The sequence below is a fragment of the Aulonocara sp. 'chitande type north' Nkhata Bay genome, linkage group LG7 (genome assembly GCF_057382095.1).
Source record: "Aulonocara sp. 'chitande type north' Nkhata Bay isolate Kocher_YH1m ecotype deep benthic linkage group LG7, A_spYH_male_GT1.1, whole genome shotgun sequence".
NCBI classification, from domain to species: Eukaryota; Metazoa; Chordata; class Actinopteri; order Cichliformes; family Cichlidae; genus Aulonocara; species Aulonocara sp. 'chitande type north' Nkhata Bay.
In genome coordinates, this window is record NC_141350.1 from 36,713,219 (window position 1) to 36,729,314 (window position 16,096).

The 16,096-nt window shown below is 38.4% G+C and overlaps 2 protein-coding genes across 13 annotated transcripts in view; one reads left to right on the forward strand and one right to left on the reverse strand.

Moving 5' to 3' along the window:
- vsig8a (V-set and immunoglobulin domain containing 8a) overlaps positions 1-8,154 on the forward strand; it is an 88,678-nt gene extending 80,524 nt beyond the window's left edge. Inside the window, exon 7 of the mRNA XM_086300253.1 lies at positions 7,416-8,154. Within this exon, the coding sequence (XP_086156379.1) occupies positions 7,416-7,632 (217 nt within the window). The 3' untranslated portion in view covers positions 7,633-8,154. The remainder of the gene's footprint in view (positions 1-7,415) is intronic.
- The window catches only part of vav2 (vav guanine nucleotide exchange factor 2), a 194,088-nt gene continuing 185,982 nt past the window's right edge, over positions 7,991-16,096 (reverse strand). For 5 of the 12 annotated variants that reach the window (XM_086300242.1, XM_086300244.1, XM_086300246.1 and 2 more), the window contains 3 exons: positions 13,504-13,593; positions 12,878-13,032; positions 7,991-10,706 (listed from right to left, as the gene is read on the reverse strand). In XM_086300242.1, coding sequence (XP_086156368.1) covers positions 10,659-10,706; positions 12,878-13,032; positions 13,504-13,593 — 293 coding nt within the window. In that variant the 3' untranslated portion in view covers positions 7,991-10,658. The remainder of the gene's footprint in view (positions 10,707-12,877; positions 13,033-13,503; positions 13,594-16,096) is intronic. The other 7 variants (XM_086300250.1, XM_086300247.1, XM_086300243.1 and 4 more) reach the window with 4 other exon arrangements.

Here is a 16,096-nt window from a genome sequence, read left to right on the forward strand (position 1 = left end):
CTGTTTTACTACTAAAATAAAAACAGAGAAACATGTGGAACATGGTTGCATTTTTCAAGCAAAAGCTTTTAAAATAATATTCTTTGCTTTATGGAGGATCAGTACATAAGATCACCGACTTCTGCACCCTAATTATAGCTTAGGGTAAAGACTAGAAACAAAAATTTTATTCCATTGATTGCCTTTTTTTTGTGGCAGATCATAAATGGATAGCTATTGAAAGAAAAAAAATGTTATAGCAGTGAGTACTGGTGTATATAATGTTTAAATCCCCAGTACGCCAAACACAATTTGTCTGTAAGCACACAGATATTTTACTGAGTGAGAGAAAAATCAGGCACAGTCCACTAGATGTGGTGTGACAGCTTCTTTTCTGTTCTTATATTTGAGACAGGTGGCCCAGCTTGCGCCCAGCTTTGCGAATGCCAGTTTTAAGGGGAATTTTGGTAGATGTGAATTCTTTCTAACACAAAAGGATGTATTTTAGCCCAAAGTCTGATCAAGGTTTATGTAAACATATGTGTTATTTTAGATATCACCACTGTTAGAGGTTATATTTTGTAGGTAATATACAATCCACAGAATTGCATTAAGGTTTGGACAGTCAAAACACAAAAATTGTCTTCAGCAAATCCCAAGGTCTCCAGTGGGGGTAAGATCCAGACTCCATGGTGGTAAAATCCATGTATGAAAATAATGCTTTCTGAATCACTCATTCACAATTTCACCTCAGCGAATCCAAATTCGGGGGGGGGGGGGTAAAACAAACCACAACTTGACGTAGAACTGTTTTCATTGGGTGACAGTCGTGCGTTTGGCCCATTTCTGCACAACCTGCTGGATTTGTTTACTTTTTTGCTTTTATCTTACCTGATAGCCTAAAGGCTTTCGGGTAGAAAGCCCCGAAGGCTAACTTCCCCCGCTATTAGCGTCAGTCAATCCTACCTCCAAATACATCATTTCACTGGCTTGAAAAGATTTTGTAAAACTTTGCCATCCTTTGTAACTCTCTGCAGATTTCAAAAGCAGAGGATGTTCAAAGTGCATAATGTAAGGCAGTATTAAACACTGGCATGTAAACCATCTAAAAGCACTTTTAAAGAAAAGCAAATTATTTAAAGAAAAATAAAATGTGTCCCACAAATATTGAAATAAATATGCAGAGAATGGAGTTCAATACATCCATCCATTTTTTGCTTATCCATTCAGTGTCATTCATACTCCTGTTTAGAATCATCTAACCCTATTGACTGCATGTATTTAGATAGTGGGAAGAAGCCTGAGTACTCAGAGAGAGCCAGTGCAGATACAGGAAAAAATGTGAACTCCACACAGAAAGGCCTCAGCCAGATGGTGGATTCAAACCCAGAACCTTATTGCTGTGAGGCAACAGCCTGGAAAATGCTTGCTAAGATTTTTCTCAGCATATTGTCCAATATATTGAAGGATACGCTAATTTCCCTGTCTACAACATTTTAGTGGGATTCAAATCTGGACTTAAACCCGGCCATTCCATAACCCTCCATTCCTTCTTTCTAAGACCTTCCTTGGTGGACTTGTTAGCCTGTTTTGGATCATTATCCTAAGGTCCAGCTCCAGCTTTTGGACAGATGGCCTCACATCATCTTTAAGCAGTCTTTGATGATGCAGAATTCATGGCTAAATCTATGACTGCAAGCTGTCTGTTCCCTGAGATAACAGAACAACTCCAAATCATAACAGCAACATGCTTCACAGTTTGTACAAAGTCCCTTTCCAGAAAAGCTGCCTTTGGTCTGCGTCAAACATGTCTGCTGTTTAAAATACTTTGGAGCTATTTTTAAATCCCATGAAAGACTCACAGGCATCAACAATGTCTTTACGCAAGGCCTTAGAGAGCTCTTCAGATCTTGGCACGATGACACCATATACCTCAGCAGCAGAGAGAACACCATGCCCTTGATGTCAGAGGTTTAAATAAGACAGGTAACTCTCTTCTAACGCGTTTACATTTCAAATACATCAACCATGCACAGGATGTATGTATTTTTTCACATTATTACCTATGTAATTCCTGTTACATTTTCTTGGGGGGGTTTTTTTGTACTTTGGCAGGAATGTTCAAAAAAGGCTTTGATGTCACTTCTGGTAGGCCAGACCATACAGTTTTCAACAGTATGGTTGGAAATGGGGGCAAGTTTTGAAAGTTTTAATCCAAATCTTGTTTGTTGTCGCTACCTCTAATTTTCCCATTAATTACATTTTTTAACCTACAGTAGACCTCTGCAAATTGCGAATCCTCTCGTTTTTTAGCCTTTTTTTGTGAAAATATTTTCATGGTTTAAAAATCCACATGTGAGAAAATCCAATTTGTTCATTTCTGGGTCATTATTTTTAGTGGAGTTTTCTCCCCTGCCCCTGGAACAGTGAAAACTGTGTAACTAGTTAAAAAGGGCATGTGGGACACCAAGCGCAGTGCTACTCTAGGGGCAACGTTCTGCAGATGACCTCATGTTCTGACATCTCTGAAAGGATTTCTCCTGTTGCAAATAAACATTGTCTCACCAAAAAGACAAAAAGAAAGAAAGAAAGAAAGAAATGTTGGAGTTGTGGTTCATATGCAGTTGAAAACAGCCCACATGCTTTCAAAGTAGACATTGAAATGAGTGCAGTGTCAGTGTGGGAGGACAGTGTTGTGCACAGGAGACAGAAGCACTTCAAGCCACAATACTTATACACGGTTTTCCATATCTGTGACATACTGAGGTTCAACACGTTTCACATGAACAAGTCATCAGAGAGAAATGCTAATAGATGGAAAATGGCAAAGCTCTAATAACTTGAGTGATGACAACTATAGTTAATGTCAAATCCACTGGGTACTTGAGTTTTCTGGATAAAAAGTAAAGAAAGCAGCTTGAAAAGTTCAGATTAGTCACAGGGAGAATCATATCAATTAAAATAGTGACTCAGCTCTCCATCATGGCCAAAACATGGGAGATGTAGCATTTCACACTGAATCAAAGCACTGGGAGCACTGCTGCTGGACAGATACTTATGACTACAGTGATCCTATAACTGAGGATGAAATTGGTAGATTGAACAGTGTGACTTAAACTTGAAAGCAACAGTTGCTTATTTAGACATCAAGCAAATATCACGCAAAACCGTCATGCATTTGGAGTCAATCTACCTGACAAAAATACACGTCAACCTATTTATCGGCCTGCAGGGGGCTGAAGCCTGTCCAAAGTTGACTCATTTGATCCAGGCTTAACATAAATAATCCTAGATGAAATAATCCAGGCTTCAGTGTGTAAAGCAGTGTTACATTAATTACAGCAGCTATAAAGAAGTCATTTTAAAAAGAAACAAACCCTTTGTATAAAGATTTTTTTTTTAAAACATCAAAAAATATTATAATTATACATTATTATGCAGGAAGAATGAAAATGAATAGAAGCACAGAAGAAAACAATAGGTATGAATCCATTAATAACTTGCAGCTAATTCTGTATGCAGGTTAACAGTTTTCAAATCAGCCTTTATATAAATTATGAGCGAAATGGTTTCACTAGTAGAATAAAGTAGGTGTGGGAATACCTTGGAAATAAGATACTAATTAGAGTTTAATTAAACTAGTACACATTCAGGTCAGGGCAGTTTTTTTTCCCCTCATAGGATGCTACACCCAACACACCCAAGAGCCAAACTTGCCCAATTTTTCCATTTCTGCTAAACCAGGATAAGTTTATTCCCTTTACCGACAAAAACATGAGTCCTTGGCTGGCACAGGACAGAAGAAAATTCAGAATAGGTGTAGGATGTTTTCTTTGACAGAAAAGCAGATTCCAGCTGGTATTTCAAAGTTACATAAATGCAGAATGCAAAGTAGCTAAGCTTGGAAGCTGGCAGTGTTGACGAGGAGAGATTGTATGCTTCTGTATGCTGTTGTCAGTGTTTGCTGGTTGAAACCACCACCAGAGTGAATGTTATGCTTTAGTAGAAGAGGCGAAAGTTAAAGCAAGGTCTGCTGTGAAAGTAGGGACCCCTGGGAAGAGCCTCCAAACAGGCAAAAACAACAAAGATCTCTGCTTTTACCTACAGGGAAACATTATTTTGCTCGGTAAATAGTGTATGTCCAGTGTGTGTGTGTGTGTGTGTGTGTGTGTGTGTGTGTGTGTGTGTGTGTGTGTAACAAATATATAGAAGGCAACTAAAAAATAAGACTGCTATTTTTCATAAATACCACAATGTGTTTAAAGTGGGCTGTACTAAAACACTTTACATTTTTATCCCATTATTTCTTCCAAAATGTTTTCATTCCTATTATTTTTGATGAATGCAGAGATATAACTGTTCATATCCTTCACAATAAGCATAACCCAAACCACTGACAGTAATGTAGGTTACATTACTACTTTAGCCACTAACCTTATAAGCCTAAACAAATGTTGAGGAGATTAAAAAGCTAGTATTTGCAGCATTGCCTCTTATATATTTTAACGCTGATATTTCAAACTGAAACAACACACTGAGCTTGCCAGTGTTTCCAAATAGAAATAAATCAATTTAGGATCCCAGCACAAAAACTGTTCAGTAATAATGCTAACAGCCCTCCTTTCCAGAGCACTGCATTTGCTAAATCCAATGGCAATATTATTGTTCTGTTCTGATAAGAGAGGAGCCTTCATGTGCAGTGTTTTGTTCTTTGTAGCTGCTGCTACACTGGAGCTGGTTAATCTATGGCTCGATGTGCTTGCTCTTGTAAAACTACTGACATACTAAACATATTGGAATATGACAATTCTGATATGTTAAAAGCCTTCAAGGTTAAATACAAAAGCTGTAGAACATTCCAACATAGACATCTATAGTTTTTCGTTCCATGTTGGTTTTTGAGCTATGATATGCAGACTGCTCCAAAGTCTACACTTGCTGTTCTATCCATCTGTTTTGAAAGTACAGCCAGACCAACAACTTGTGTTGATTTGTTTTGGGCCAGCAAAAAAGCCAGTATTTAATGATTCTAGTGGAGTATTGGTTTGGACTTTATTATTGTTCACAGGTGGTCCTTTCTGAAGGAAATAATGTCTGAAAGTTCATTTGATGCAGTGGCTTTCTCCTTTGAACGTAAAGTTAGTGAGAATTTGGTTGGATGGGGGCATATTCGCCCAAATAATAAGCTTATCCTGAAAATAAAGCTAGATTCATACTATGAAAGCTTAGCAGTTAAAGTGGATCTACAATCCATGCATCCATTCATTCTCTGCCAATTCTCTAATTCAGTGTTGCAGGAGGGCTGGAGCCTATATCAGCTGCAGCTGGGTAAGAAGCAAGGCAAGGCAAGGCAAGTTTATTTGTATAGCACAATTTAACAACAAGGTGATTCAAAGTGCTTTACAGAGACATTAGAAACAAGAACAAATAAAAAGCATGATTTAAAATTGATTAAAACAAGCAAATAAACTAACTAACTAATTAACAAACAAACAAACAACAGTATATAAAATCAAAACAGATAAAATCAGAACAGTAGATAAAATCAGTAGTTAAATGTAAGTTTTGAAATTTAAGCTTAAGTGTGGATTTGGTGCTTTATTCAAATGCAGCTGAGAACAGGTGAGTCTTCAACCTGGATTTAAATAAACTGAGTGTTTCAGCTGATCTGAGGCTTTCTGGGAGTTTGTTCCAGATATAAGGAGCATAAAAGCTGAATGCAGCTTCTCCGTGTCTGGTTCTGACTCTGGGAACTGATAAAAGACCGGATCCAGATGACCTGAGGGATCTGGATGGTTCATACTGGGTCAGGAGGTCATTGATGTATTTTGGTCCTAAACCATTCAGAGCTTTATAGGCCAGCATCAGAACTTTAAAGTCTATCCTCTGACGGACAGGCAGCCAGTGTAAGGACCTCAGAGCTGGACTGATGTGGTCCACTTTTTTGGTCTTAGTGAGGACTCGAGCAGCAGAGTTCTGAATGAGCTGTAGTTGTCTGACTGATTTTTTAGGTAGACCTGTAAAGATGCTGTTACAGTAATCAAGCCTACTAAAGATGAATGCATGGACTAGTTTTTCCAGGTCCTGTTGAGACATCAGATCTTTTATCCTTGATATATTCTTGAGGTGATAGTAAGCTGACTTTGTTATTGTCTTAATGTGTTTTTCTAAGTTTAGGTCTGCATCCATCACTACACCCAAATTTCTCGCCTGGTTTGTGGTTTTTAGATGTATAGATTGAAGTTCTCTGGTGACCTGTAATCGTTTTTCTTTGGCGCCAAAGACTATTACCTCAGTTTTGTTTTTGTTTAGCTGGAGAAAATTGTGGCACAACCAGTCATTGATTTCCTCAATGCATTTACCAAGAGCCTGTACAGGGCCTCGGTCTCCTGGTGACATTGTGATATATATTTGTGTGTCATCTGCATAGCTGTGATAGTTTATTTTGTTGTTGTTTATAATCTGTGCCAGTGGGAGCATGTAGATGTTAAACAGAAGGGGTCCCAAGATGGAACCTTGGGGAACTCCACATGTGATACTTGTCTGCTCAGATGTGAAGTTACCTATTGATACAAAGTATTTCCTGTTTTCTACGTATGTTTTGAACCAGTTTAGTACAGTTCCTGAAAGACCTGTCCAGTTCTCCAGTCGTTTGAGTAATATGTTGTGGTCAACTGTATCAAATGCTGCACTGAGATCCAGTAAAACTAAGACTGACATTTTTCCACTGTCTGTATTCAGACATATGTCATTGAACACTTTGGTCAGAGCGGTTTCAGTGCTGTGATTCTGTCTAAAACCTGACTGGAAGGCATCATAGCAGTTATTCTGTTTTAAGAAGTAACTGAGCTGTTGAGAAACTGCTTTTTCAATGATCTTACTTAAAAACGGGAGATTTGAGATCGGCCTGTAGTTGTTCATTTGTGTCTTGTCAAGATTGTCCTTTTTCAGTATAGGTTTGATTACAGCAGTTTTTAGTGATTCTGGAAACACACCTGATAATAAAGAAAAGTTGACGATCTGTAACAGGTCTGACTCTAAAGTCTTTGAGACCTTTTTGAAAAAACTTGTTGGCAGGACATCTAAACAGCAGGAGGAGTTCAGTTGACCTAAGATGTCCTCCAGGGGACAAGCAGGGGAAAGGCACTCTGAAGTCAGAGTACCCAGAGAGAACCTCCCCTATACAGCCAGAAAATATTTTACAAACAGTATTTTTTGTAAAAGCCAGATTGCTTATTTGTTGCCAGTTAGAGGACTCTTATAACTCTCTTCTGTTTTGGACTAATTACAGTAACAAACCAAACATGTTAAACTGTAACTTCAAATAGATTTTAGTATTTCAGTTCAAATAATCACCCGTTTTTGCCCAGCTTCTGCATTTACTGTCTGTAGAGATGCTCCTTTAACTCCCTCTATTCCACTTTTATGTCAAACAGGGAGGACGCGCCACCTCCTGGCAGCCGCCCCGTCAGCCGTCACACAAGCCAGAGCGCCAGTCAGCTCCCACAGGTCACTTACTGCCCGGTTGATGGCACTGAGGTGATGTCGTTGAATGAGGGACTCAGCCACACTCCTTCCAGCACCAGCCATGGACACAGGCCGGTCAAACACACACCAGCAGAGTATAACAGCAAATATGGATATGCAGTGTGACACTCAGAGCGAGCTCAATTAAAGAGAAGTTTCAGGACAGTTTGAAAACTTGAAACTGAAAATGTGCAATAGTGGCAGTCCTGCCGAGACTTTAATTAACTAAATTCAAAGCTATGCACTGTGAGCAGTCTATGATAACATTGTTCAATGTGATTGCTTTAAGATAATCTTAGTAAAAGGAAGTTCTGTTATTTGATTGGCTTGGATATATTAGATTGTATCCTTCAACATTTAGGTGGATGTCTATAAAGCAGATCATCAAAATATGTAGCTATAAAAAAGCATTAATTCAAGAAATTCACTCTACTGTGGAATTTGGAGATTGACGTTTGGGTGTTTTGTGACGCAATTTTGCAATAAAAAAATGAAAAGAATCCAGTCTCAAATTTAAACCAAAAGAAATATTTATTCATGATAGATCTCATTTGGAAATACTCAACCATCCAAAAAATGTACACGAGTAAGTACTTATTTTTTTCTGAGGATGAACTGACAGGAGTTGAAATATTAATAGCCACATGCAATGGGTTCTTGTCCACTACAAAAAACAAAACCAAAACAAAAGAAAAAAGTGACTACAGCTGATGTCCCCCAAACCCCTTATTCCAGACAAAAAGGAGGCTTCCTGTGTGTCCCCGTTACACAGTGGTAGGACTTTGTGTTTTCCAGGGCATTTGGCCTTTGGAACAATTCACATCTTAGACGGTTACATGTTTAGAATCTAAACATTTTGGCATCCTCTGCTCCATAAGCCTTTGTGAACCAGCCAGAGCTGATGTGCTCAGTGTTTGCACTTTACTTCCAAAGGTTTTTGTTAAGTTGGTTCAAGCTGTAATGACTGACTTGTGTTTTTGACCTATTTGCAGCAAGAAAGCAGTCTTCATTATAAACATCTACATACATTCAAATTTTAGCAAAGCCTTTTTTATTGGTTGTGTGCTGAATCAATACAATACCAAGCATGACCTCATTCACTGCTGCTGCTATTTTTAGATCACCCTGTGTGGGTCCTGTTCTATCCCCTTCCACTCTAACTCACACTAGGTCTCCCACATTGTGTCAAAATGGCAACCATTCAGCTTAAGAGTGCGCAGCCCCATGATGTCAGGAACGCATATGGCTGAACTGATGTGCTGCCTCTGGGCTTGAAAACTGCTAACTCCTAACTGCAATCTGCCCAGCGACAGAGACCTAACTCTTACCACCAGTGATGGCTGGGAAGTTGGGTTAGTTGGATACAGTCACATCCCTACTTTCTGCACAATTTGAGATCCATGGTAAAACTACAGAAGCAGACATTGTGAGAATACAATTAATAAAAGCAGCAGCACTTTAAGTGGCCCACGGGTGCACAAGTACATGACCCTGAAGGAGTCCTTGATGTTTAGCGACAGAGTCAACTGCCTTTCAATGTCCGCATATATCAACATGGTAATTTTTTGGAAAATGAGAAGACTGAAGTGAAAGCCTTTCATTAAACTGTAGATCGTGTTCCATAACAACTGAACCCTTTAAAAGAAAGAATTGCCAAGGTCAAATATTTCAAAAAATATTAATACCTGTAAAATACTAGATTCAGAAAGCTGCCTGGTACATTTGTGCTGTCAATAGAAAAACTGATGCCAGCACACTGTGGTGTAAATAGCTATAAATCGTGTATGGCAGGAAGAAATGAGTGGAAATAAATGGAAACACTAAGCACCGCAACCCTAGAAAATCACAAAGCGATTAAGTACATCTTCTGTGGTTTAACGTCTATAGCACACACAGTTTTTCTTCAGATTAAAACACTGATATTAGTCTGCACAACACGAAAATAATTTTCACACAGGAACATTTAAATTAAGGGGGATACAATCCCATCACCTGATCAACTCTTTAGAAAACAGTAAGGCAAGGTAGAAAAATCACAAATCAATTAAATCCTGTGCAGACACTGAAATACAGCTAAATTTGGCTTTAAATAATAATAATGATAATAAAAAAAATTCTTGGTCCAGTTTAAAAAAAAAAGAAAGAAAAGAAGCATGATTCTGTGCAAGAAAAATCACATGAAAGTTTTCCCTTTCGTATCCATCTGACTGACGACTGACTTGTAGACTGTGTATGGCATTGTGTTGGCTATAAAAAAAAAAAAGAAAAACACATCCAGTGAGTTCATCCAGCGGCCATTTAGGACATAAATGCCTCACCATCTTGTTTTCGGGGGCTCAAGCTCCTCTTTTAGTGAAGTATTTTTGAGCATGGCAATGTTCTTGAGTGGCTGAAGTTGAGGTTCAGTAAGCAACACCCATTCTTCAAAGGCACCATACTGTACATTGGTCTGTGTGTGCGTGCGTGTGCGTGTTTATGTGGGCCACATGTGAGCACATGCATACATGGAGAAGTAAAATCAGTCAACAAAGTCGATTCCCTCCACTGGTGTCAGCCCACAAGGCATCACCATGACAACTAAGGCAAAATCTTTCAACATAAAAAAACACAGCATCTTTTTTTTTTTTTTTTCTTATTTTAGGTTTTCGGATCAGATTCTTTGCTTAAAATCAACTCCCCACAATAATCATTAGTAATGATGATAATCTCTATTCAATAAATTATCTATACTGTACAATTATTTCACCTCGCGTAGACCTGCAAAAAAAGGGGGACCTTTTTTTTTTTTTTTCAAAGTAAAGCTATCAGCAGTCAGTTTCTGCTGTGTCCTCAGTCCTCAGTAAAGTCTCTGCAGAGCACACAGAGGCTGACAGACAGCAAGCCATTTTTTCCTTTTTTCCCCTGTACAGAAATTAAACAGGACATCCAGCAAAGACAAAAGCTGATGCATAATTGAAGATAAACAGAGTAGAAACACTCGCTGAAAAATGAGTATCCAGCAAAACAACAAAAAAAGTTCTTTGTTGGTTTTTTTGTTTTGTTTTTTTTCCCCTTGTGTTATTTTCCTGGAGAGACTGAGTAATTTTCTCTGAGAACAGTAGATAGAAGATGGTTCCTGATTTAAAGGGAGCCAGACCAGCAACATCTGAGCCTTACTGCACTCCTTCTTCATCCACATAAGTTGAAGGAAACCATCCAATCTGTAACATGAAACAGTAATTATCAGACACACACAGTATTTTACATCAACCAGTATAAACAAAAGATGTTAATTGGGTTCATTTATATGCTTTTTTTGTTTTGTTTACATGCTGTGAATCCATTGGATGTGCACCACGACTACATTAGGCCGAGAGCTCTCGGAGCTCTTTCCTCTATATTATTTTGGCAGAAGATGTGCGCTATTTTCCGATAACTGCACAGCTCAGCAGCAGCCTTGCCTCTGTTCTGAAAAAATACTTGAAGGCTACTTCAAATGCTACTTCAGCTGTTGCTAGGCTACGACTTCTCCTACTTGTTAGAATTGTAAAGCATGTACTGAACTAACAGAGATAATAGAAACACAAAGGTTGTATTTACAGCAACACAAAGACATCCATTAATACCTGTTGAGGTCTGTATCTGGGTATGTTTTGTCAAAAGAAAATCTCATCCTGAGTCTCTTAATTTTCCTGAATTGGACTGGGTGTTAAAATGCTGAAATGAGGTAGTTGAAAGTAGCAGATGTCTTAATTTAAAAAGAGAAGCAATAATATTTTATGTGCTCAAGTTAAGTCGTGATTCAATTACTAGCATGTGCACTGTCCATAAACACAGATCAGCACCATGCATATTGGCTGAATTAATCGCTGTGATGCCTGTGGTGCTCCACATGAATGTTAGGGTTGGCGTGATATGTGAAGATTTCAAAATAGTCATTTTTAATTCAACAGCAGGGGAATGAAAATATATTTGCAGGGACCACCGCATTTCATGTGCACACGTGGATTAAAACAATTCATATTTTGCCGTATTCTAGTTTGAAACCAGACAGAACCAGCTAGCCAGGAAGCTACATTAAAACAAAAAAGCTAATAGAAAACTTTCAGCTGTAAAATGAACAAGTACTAGTAAATGATCAAAGTACAGAACCCATAATATGTAATGGGTCTTTGTGGAGAAACCACCAACCAAATGATAATCTACTTGCTGGACACAGAGTCATGTCGACACAGAACTGGGAAGTCAAGCTTTTCTTGGGTTTAACACAGCAAAGGAAGGACAATGAATACTCATCAGTTGCACTAGGTTATTCACCTAGGTCAAATCTTATTCTTATAAATATCAAGAATGTAAAAACAGACATAAATTAAACAGCAGCTCTGATGTCGTCACTAATAGCCACTACATTCAGCAAATCATCCAATTACGGTGGGTATTTCTTCATAATGTAGAAATAAATAGCATCTAATTTTGGTGAGCTTGATGTCTTTCTCATACACAGCAGCAATCAAGACACTTCAGCTCACTTCATGAAAACTTAGAGGCTTTGCAGACCAGATTTGCAACCAGCTAAAGTAGTTGACCTGGTTATCATAGTATATGATACACAGATTTCAATGTATTTGCTGTACACACTGCATTAGCAAATACTTTTTTTTTTGCTGAGTTCTACCAGGTGTAGATGTGCTTTTTTTTTTTTAAGTCGGCACGTTTCGGCTTTCATCAACTGAATACAGATTACCTTTTTTACCACTTCTGTTCCATCAAGGTCATACATCACAGAGAGACCAATCCAAAGAAACTGCGTGTGCAGGCAGATGGTTTCATAGGAGAAAGTTAAAAGCGTATTTCCATCAATCCACACGAGGGAATAAAAGTAAGGTGGGGAAAACACAGATAAAAATCAAAACTAGACTCTATGGCATTTTTACACCAGGCTGTACAGCAGACTGTGGTAAGGTTTAGCTTTACAACCGCTCAAGTTGTGTAGATCCTCTGGCTCCAAAGCACAACTCTAAATTTACAGCCTAATAGGGAACGTTCCTAAAATAAAATGCTGACATCACATTCCCTTTTACCGCCATCCTATTAAACTGGCACATTTCCCAGCAGCTAGTTTTTGTCTTTCAACCACATCTTTTTGTTTTGTTTTTTCTTTTTCCCCCGGTATCACTGGTTAAATTGTCAAATGTATCAATGCACTTTTGGGGACATGCTTTCCCTGAATTTCTCTTTTGCAGATCTCTAACTTAATAAAGCTAACTGGATACATTTTTGATCAAACTCAAAATATTACAACATTAAGGTATTTAATCCAGTGGTGGCTTTTATGCCTTGGGTCTGATCAATTTCCCATCCACAAATAAACACTTTACTCATAGTTACTTACTCTTCCATTGGCTTCTCCTTTCCACCAGCCCTGGTCTCCACCGATCTTGCTGTAGATTTTGACAATGTCGCCTTCTCGCAGTGACAGCTCTCTCATGTCTCGCGCTGCAAAGTTATACCTGGCCACTGCTGTGCTGACCACTCGAGGTGTAAACACTGAAAATTGATAACAATAGGAGTTGAGCCATAGTTAATTAACTTAATGGCACACCGCTGAATTCGCAACAAGAGTTATTATTTACTGGTATTGATGAATATTCATGTTTATGTATGAGGGTGACGGTTGTAAGACGAGGTCACACTGAACATAATGGTAATAATTAGTTGTGAAGAATGTACAGAGGCGAGATGGTCCGGTCAGTTTTCAGCGTGACACGCTGTAGCCACAAAATGACAAATGAGCAGGACAACTTGTTTCATCACTGGAGAGGAAATTGGTTTTCTTTTCTTGATTTAATGAGGAAATGTCATCCTGAGAAGAACTACAGTGTTCTTGTTAATGAAAAGAGTGCCACAGAGAAGAAGTAATGAGGTCGAGGTACATAGGCTTATTATGTAATTACAAGAGATGCGGCGCGAGGACACAAGAGAGGCAGCGGGGGAAAGGAAAGGATAAGTAGATAGTACCTGACCAAAAGGGGGCTTGGCTCTGAGAGGAGGAGAAGTTGAGGCCCTGTGGACTGAGGAAGGAGAAGTTGTAGGATGCACAGGTGGCTGCTGAGAGGAGGACAGAGAGAGAGCGAGACAAGGGAGGAAGTAAAGCTGGAAAATGTTTGAGGTGAACACATGCAGAGGCGAAGCCAAAGAAGCAGAAAGATAAAAAGATTTTGGATTGAAGCTTTGTGTGCCTGTGCGTTCGGTTCTCATTATATTTAATCTTAACCATGAAGGTGTTGCAATTTGACTGCTTTAAGAGTGTGAATTTATTTACAAAGTCTCAAACAGAAGCAGCGTGGGAACTCTGTTGTTTTTTAGAAAGAGTCTGTTCTGTTCCTATTAGTGACATTATTATTCAGTATTACACCAACCTGCAGAATAAATTTTAGTGTTATGTTTATTTAACTGTACAATTTACATTATATTATATTAAGAAAAACATATAATGTCACTAATAGGCATTACGATGACAGCCCAACTGAAGGTTGGATTAACAAGACTTCATCATTTGTGACAACTGATCAAATGCTGCTTTCCATTTTTATGCAGACGGCACTGTTATCTATTATTTACAGTAGTGAAAGCCTTTAAATAGCTGCAGTCTGCGTTTCATGTTGTTCCCATTTAACTCAACTTAAATGGAGGAAAATCCAAGGTCATGCTATTTTCAAATTAAGAGAAAGATAAAAGCTGCTAAAAGGGCTGAAAGTGAAATTATCACAAGATATTAGTATTTAGTATTATGCATTGAATTTTTTTATTTAAAAAGGAGACGGAGAGCTAAAACTTACATTAAGATTCTTTATTTTTTCCCTCCAGGCAATGAATACGCTGCTCTTTATGAACACACTCAAGAAACACCTAAAGAAGCTGGACACTATACCGATGTTCCTCATGTTTTACTACCATTTTATGTTAAACTACCATCCAATTGGTTGTTTTTTGCTTTTTTTTAAATATAAAGACATAGTTTTACAGCCTCTAATTTCTAATATTTTAAAGACAGAGGTGTTGATTATGCTGCTCTTTTTTCTGGAATAACCACTTTTAAAGGATTGAAAAATTAGTACTCTTGTTCACTGTGATATCTCTTGGAGATACACTGAAATTTATTTGAAATTGGACCTTTTTTGTTCTTGATGTATAATTGCACATGATCTTGATTTTGTGCTTACTCACTTGCACTTTGTGTCACTTGTGTGTATAAAATCTCTGCAGCTCTCCATGCCAGGTCACACTTTATTTGATTTGATTTTTTCTCAAACTTATTTTTCTCGAATAGATATTTACCTGAAGGTCTACAAAAAGCTAATAATACAGAGTGTGACAAAGCTCAAATAATCTCAAACAGCTTTTTTGACATTGAGATCACTCAAATGGCCTGCACAGCCACCAGATCCGTCACAGCCACCAGATCAGTCACCCTTTGGGATATTCTGGGACAGGAAATTCCCATTGTGAATATGCATTTGAGAAATCTGGAGCAACTTTGAACCAAAAAGGAGGGGCCAACCTGGAACTATGTAGCAAAGGAGTTAGCACTGGCCACTAAATCTATAGAAAACTGACTGTCTTCCTCTTATCTCTGGATTTTCCTGGACTTGGAACAGAATTCCTTTTTTGTGGAATATTAGACAGAGGGACCTAAAATTGTTACAACTTGTTGAAAGGATCAAGAAAACAGTAGTAGTAGTAAAAGGTGACATCTTATGAAGCTCCACTGAAATTCACATGAAGCCTGAGCTTTTTGTTCTTAATATGTCATTACGTACGATATCGATGTCGTGGGGCCTGTGTGTCACGTGTGGTTAATGTAGGGTCCTATTATTACAGGGCCTTTACGTTACAAAGCGCCTTAAGGGGGGCTGTTGTCATGATTTGGCACTACAGAAATAAAACTGAAGTAGTTGTGCTATTTATTTTATATAAAATAAAATAATTATTTTATATAAAATAAACAGGGCAGCTATATAATATAATATATATTTTCCAGCTGCTTCAATTGTTGTTGATTTGACTTATCAGAAAATGTCTGTGTGAACTCCATAATAGAGTTTTCCAGATCGAAAAGTAAAAGTATGTGCTTGGAAACAGTCAAGGATAAAACTGAGAGGAAAACCATTATTAGCAAAAACTCCAGTTGTCTCCATCCGTGTACAACTTCAGCCAAAACAGGAGGAGAAATGATTTCACTATACTGGCCAGTTGGGTCTTTGTGAAGAGCGAACAAAGTGAGGCCAGTGTAGGACAGAAGCTAGCGCAAAGACACAGCCAGTATTCATATAGTGTAATGGCCAAGAAGGGCAGCCAATTCAGTCATTCCAAAGGCTGGAGTTAGCTGACTTTCTCTTTGTCACTCTCTTTATCATTTCACACTGCTGCCCTCCTACTCTGCCCAGCTGCCCCTCTGGCCTCCATCTTTTTTTTGTCTGTATGAGTCATGAGAGTCACTGGCCTTGGGAAAAACAGAGGACAGGGGAAGACAAAGAGAGTGGGAGGAAGTGTGTCTCATTTATTTTACCCCCTTCTTACAGTATCCACAGCCACAGTGTCATGAAATTGA